The following is a 6,060-nucleotide window of genomic DNA, read 5'->3' on the forward strand; positions in this document are numbered from 1 at the left end:
AGTCACTGATGCGATCTCCTTCTTCCTTCCCGCAGGCGGCGTTCTGAATGTCCTGCTGCAACTGAGGTGACGTGGCGCGCGGAGCGCGGGGCGAGGAGCACGGAGCGAGCCTCTTCGCTGGATCTGAGATCTGGATTCCGTCTCGCGGACCTTTCTCTCTCTCTTTTTTTTTTTGGAGTTTAACGGGAATCTGGGACGTCACGGCCTGCCAATGCTCACGAGGAACTGCTCGCTGCTGCTCCTCTGGTTTCTCCTGGACAAAGGCCTCCTCTCACCCCTCCACTCTCCGCCCAGGGGCAGGATGGGAAAGGAGCACCACAGGGGCATGATGGGATTGCGGAGGAGTGGAGGGGCGGGGTTTCAGAGGGTGAAGAGGGGCTGGGTGTGGAACCAGTTCTTTGTCCTGGAGGAATACATGGGATCCGACCCACAATACGTGGGAAAGGTGATGCATTTCTTCTGCCTATTTTCTGTTTTTTTTTTTAAGTTGTCTTATAACAGATTTCTATAGTTTTTAAAGTTCTTTTATTAAGAACTTTTGTGGAAAAATAGGAAAATTCAGCTCAATTGTTTTCCTTTTTTGTTATTTTAAGCACAGGATGTACTTGCTATTGAGTCTGTCACCTAAATGCCTTGAGTCACTGCATAATGACATATTAGGGAGTAGGAAATATGAAGTAAATTTTGCATCACGTTCTGCACTGACTGACACTTCAAAAAGCATGACTTGTCATTTGTGCGTTACAGTGATATACATTGTTTTCGCATGCAACCTACACTGGGGCACTTTTTATCAATCTGTCTGGAAGCACTGCGGTTGTTTATGTCTGCTTTGTGACGCCTTTATGTTTGCCCAGGGAAGGTCGTGCAAAGTTACACTTGGTATAAATCGAGCGGTCTGTTGGTGCTCTGGACAGCATTTTGTTTGGGGTTACTGGAGGACAGACCCATCTGGCTGATGGACAGAGGCCTTGATTCTGTGGGGTTAGCATCCAGGCAGGAGTTCGGAAAGCAGCTTGATTACAGGGGTGCGAGGACATGGGATGCAGCCTGGTGCAGAAATTAAGAGAGAGATGAGGTGTCACTCGCCTCAATTTAAATCAAATAGCAGTGTCCGTCCGGATGCCCTCTTTCTGTTTAAGAGGGATGGAGGCGAGTACGGAGCTGAGAGGATCCATCGATTTTTCGCGCACCGGGTTAAACCCCCCGCTGGGGTCACTGCTCCCTCACAATACACCGCAGCCAAACTGTTATCGATGACCAACTGCGGTGAGTCAGACCGGACGAGATTCCTGTTGTATTAATGGTCTCAATCAGGACAGGCACAGTGGAGTAAAATCGATGCATTATTCGGGCTCGTTCCAAATGATTCGATATTTAGATTGTGAGCACTAAGGCTGTCACAAACAAGGACGGCGCCACCGGCCGTGAATCCATGGAAGCTAAGCCTCGATTTTCACAGTTTTGAGGCCACCTTTGTGTATGTGTGTGGAGAGAGGAGGTGTTCGGGGGGATATTGTTGACACAAACAATTGATCCACTGGCCAAAATGGCCGATTCTCCCAGCTTTTTAAAGCCGTTGATCCTCTGTTGGCTGAGCAGAATGGAGGTTAAAGGGATTTTTTATTTCTTTTCAGAGAAGCAAAATTAAATATCAGGGGGTATTATGTCTGAAACTGGTGTCCAGCTCTGTCGGCTTACAGACCATAATGGCCGGGTTAACTCCTTTGAGCCAATGCCGCAGAATTCAGCACGGATCTCTGTGCCTTTCAACGGCCAAGCGAGTGATACATTTGACAGTTACTATTCAAATGACACTGCCCCTTGAATACAACCGACTCCTCTCTTGATGTCGAAAGGAAGTCCCTGATTAAATCACGCGGTCTTGCCTGAGACTCATTACTAATCTGCTAGCGGCAAATCATTTCAGGAGAGTGGATCTGATCTTAATTGCAAACTGACTCGCACACGGACAGCTGTGGTGAAGTCCCAGTGTTGAACGTTATGTCCAGGGCAACCGAGACCTCTTTACCTCCAGTCATGGATCACACCAATAAAACAGACAAATGGCTCATTTTACTGCATTGATCAAATCAGCCAATGGCAAGAGGCCCCTCAGGCACCTGTTTTGTAATAGTGCATGTTCCTGATGCCATAACCATATCCATGTCGCAGACACTGTTATCCAGAGTGACTTCCAGCACAAATTTAAATGGTGCAAGGGGGGTTGGACCCTAGGCTGAAGTCATTGCCATTTCCCCCGGGGGTGTCTGCGCATTTATTTTCCAAGATTAAACCTACCACCAGCATCCCTTTAACAGAACCCATTTTGCAATACTAAGTCTGTACCATGTGCATAGCAGTATACTAATCACTAATTAACGGGTGATGTCCCACGTAAAGTCCTACCACCGGTGCATTTGCTTTGAAACAGACGTCAAAGATGAGGAGTGTTGCAATGAGGAGGAGCAAGACTGAGATCGGAATAGGGAAGGGAATTATAATGAAAATCAAACCGCGCCTCACAAATACAGAACTGCATTGACCTTGCAGTAGTGTCACACCAAGGTGGTTTAAATCGCAGCGCAGGGGAAGATAACCTATTTCTCTACAGCTGCAAACTCCAGTGCTTCAACAAAAAAAGGAGGAGGGAGGACAAAAAAGCATAATCGATTTAACATGCGGGTGATAATTTGTCACTGAAGATCCCACTTGGAACTCTAAACCTATTAGCCAAGTGGTGTGTGCTGAGAGGATTGGACAGAAAACAAATCAGGGCACAGTGGCATTCCTTCTGGTCAAAAGTGCCACCAGCGATGCAGTCAATACAGGCCAGGAACACCTTTTAATTCCATCTGCTGGTCACGATGCCTCTCAGGGCGGGGGGGACGCCAGAGCGTCATCCAATCCGATTATTTTCAAACCGCTCGGCCAAAATGATGCGGGTCCCTTACTGATCACCGACACGCGTATTCGTCCTTGTCATTTTCTGTCTTTAAACAAGACCTCCGTGAGACTTTCTGGAGGAAGGGTAACATCTCTCGTACGCGGGCTGGCCGCACCGAAGCGAAACGAACACAACAACAGGAGAAAAAAAAAAAAACTCATTAAGGGATTTTCCTCACTTGTCAGGGCGTTCTCTCGGCTCGGATTAATGAGCGCCAGCTAAGCAACTTTTGTTTACATGTGTGACAGATCCAGAGAGGATGAAGCACTGGCTGTGTAACCGCCTGTCAACTCGTCAAACTGGCGAGAAAAAAACATGGCCAATAAGCTGTGCCGCGCACGCCTAATCTCGCTCAGTTGAACATGAATGACGTTCGGGATATTACAAGGGTTTATCTTTTTCCAAACCCTGTGGATAATGTAGGATTATGTTACTGGAGCTACACTGGTGATCGGACATGTTTGCCTGAAAGGAGCCCCCTTCTATAAGCATTAAGTCCGGTTCGGCAGTCTAAGGAGGGCCTTTGTCCGTATTCTTCTTGGCACTGACATGGTGAGGGTGAGTCTTGTCCGGATAGGACGACTCAGAGGGGCGGTGCTTGTCCTCATTCCTCTTGTTCCTCTTTTTTTTTTGCTGTGATTCAGACTCATGCCCTGAACATATCATATGTTGGTGTGAAGTTGCACCGTTTGTAGTAGTAGATTGGAAGTGGTAGCTTCCAGTTCACCAAACCCAGGCAACTTTAAATGCATGTTTTCACATCCGAGACAAAGTGTGCAGCCTTAAAATGATTCCCTTCATTGATTAACTCAGAATAAACCTCTGTACTGTGCTGCCCCCCCCCCAAGCAAAGAAGTGTTGAGTCTCGCAACTCTCGAACCTACAGAGAAGGGAGCTAAACGCTGATCTGCACTTCTGCCATCTACTAAACCAGCGCTGGGGTACCCTCTCTGCCTGTGGGGACAATTTAGACAAACCGCACTCCGTACAATTAAATAATGTGTCACGCCAGCCCCCGCAGAGAAACAGCCATCCACACAGAGTATTGCTGCTCTTAGTGCTTGTGTGTTAAATCAGGTCCCTTCTCCCTCTCCGCTAAACTGTCTCTCCGCGCTGTTTTAACGTTCACTGCCTTGCTCTGCCGTCCCTGCGAGACACACGGCCGCCGGTGGCTGCACTGTGCCTCTTGAACTCAAGACGTGTGACAGGAACACTTATATTTTAATTTGAGAATGACCCACTTTGAGGCTGGAGCCAGCTAGCTGTAACCTGCTCTTTTAGAAAGGGGGGCTGCTTCAAGCTGAATCACCTGACCTGGTTATGCAAACACATGCGTATTAGATTTAAAAATCAAAGAAAATTGTTTTGGTAAATTGCGCACCCATCGTGAGGGTATTATGTCTATGTGACAAAACAGAACAGTAATGATCCCATATACGTGCTGGGATCTTACATGCTGGGAAATATTAAATATCTCCTTTCAAGCAAGAAATAAAATTATTTGTTGAGCACAGACTATAAGAAGATGAAAAACAGATTTATGATTCTCCTCCTGGAAAAAACACAAAACTAAAGATTGCTATATTTTAGAGTGAGCAAGTAGAAATCCCAAATGTGTATGTGCCTTAACAGCATCTTTCCTCATCTGGCGTTTTTATTTCACTGATTTATGTATTTGTTTTTTATCTATGTTCCCCTGTTTCCCTCTCAAAACCATCCAAGGCAGATTTCTACTTTACGGCTTTTTTGTGGAATATATTCTCCTGTTACGCAACGCATCACGGTTTAAAATGATGCATTATGCACACGTTTGTAGGTATGGAGGTGTGGAGTGCGGGGTATCAGCTCCAGGAAGGCAGTCTTCCCTGGCCCTCTTTTACAGTGTACCTATTGACTTCCAAAGCCAGTCGCCACTGCAAAGAAACATCTGCCAAATGACCCGTAAGATAATCTGAGGGAGCAGACATGGGACTGTGGCCAGATGACAGTGATCCAGTTCATCGATTCGGAAAGCACGCGCACACACACACACGCACACGCACACACACACACACACACACACACACACACACACACCTAATGCTCAAAAGAGAGGTGCCCTCTCTCTCCCCCTCTCTCTCAGACCTGGGGGGGAGGGCGGGTTTGGAGATTGCAGACACACTCCTCCCTGAGCCCTTTGGAGGGGAGATCCATCATCTCTCTGTCTGACCCCTATTTCTTATTTTCTCTCCGACCGCCTTTAGAATGACACATTCTCTGCTCCCGTAATAATAGGCTCTGTTCGGCTGTGTATCTCACATTGTCCAGACGCTGAACCCATACAGGCCCTTGTGCTACATCTTACGCTTAGCAAAGCTGCACATGCACTCACACAAACAGGCGCACGTGAGGATGCTGAACTTGTGCATACTTTTGTCAAAATTTTCAAAACTTTTGTTTTTCTAACAACTACAGTCTGTACTGCAAGCTATATTTTCAAATAAAAAATCATAACATAATTTTATATTTAGTGATTATGCGCAGCTAGCCCGTATTTTGTTGACATCTTCAAGGGACCCTGAAAGCCAGTGGAAAATTGTTGCTTTTTTTTCGCTCTGGATATGGATCTGAGTCATGATACAAAATAAAATCCTTACCAGTGTGCGGGGATTAACCATCAGCTTTGTGACAACATTATCGCATGTGTACAACCATGCGCAGATAATTTAATTTGAATTAATTGTTTAGTGCAGAACACTTCACCGCAGTAATTCAAGGCTGTAAAATACGTACTAATCCTAAAGGATTACCGTACTTGAAATCGTGCATCGCGATTGCCAATTCGTTATAATTAGTTTTCTCATTGTAATATTTTAAGGACTGTGGGCCATTTAGTTATAATAGGTATTGATGATGAGCGCCGAATATTTGCTAAAAAGAGATGCACAAGCTAATGCTGGCATTAACGATAATGATGTCATTTATCTCTGCTGCCAATACAGTACCTTTTTGATTTGCATATTTCTTTTTTCTCCGTTTATGAATGAGATGTCGGCTTGAATTGATGTTGGACCATGCATCAAAAATGTTAATGTCCCAATCAGTTTTAGTTTGCCGGTAATGCGCACCATTTC

General features: G+C 45.7%; 1 protein-coding gene across 1 annotated transcript in view; it reads left to right on the top strand.

The window, feature by feature from the left end:
- Positions 1-211: 211 nt before the first annotated feature.
- LOC118770924 (cadherin-12-like) overlaps positions 212-6,060 on the top strand; it is a 41,012-nt gene continuing 35,163 nt past the window's right edge. Inside the window, exon 1 of the mRNA XM_036518702.1 lies at positions 212-445. Coding sequence (XP_036374595.1) covers positions 212-445 — 234 coding nt within the window. The remainder of the gene's footprint in view (positions 446-6,060) is intronic.

Source organism: Megalops cyprinoides, chromosome 24, assembly GCF_013368585.1.
Source record: "Megalops cyprinoides isolate fMegCyp1 chromosome 24, fMegCyp1.pri, whole genome shotgun sequence".
Lineage (NCBI taxonomy): Eukaryota > Metazoa > Chordata > Actinopteri > Elopiformes > Megalopidae > Megalops > Megalops cyprinoides.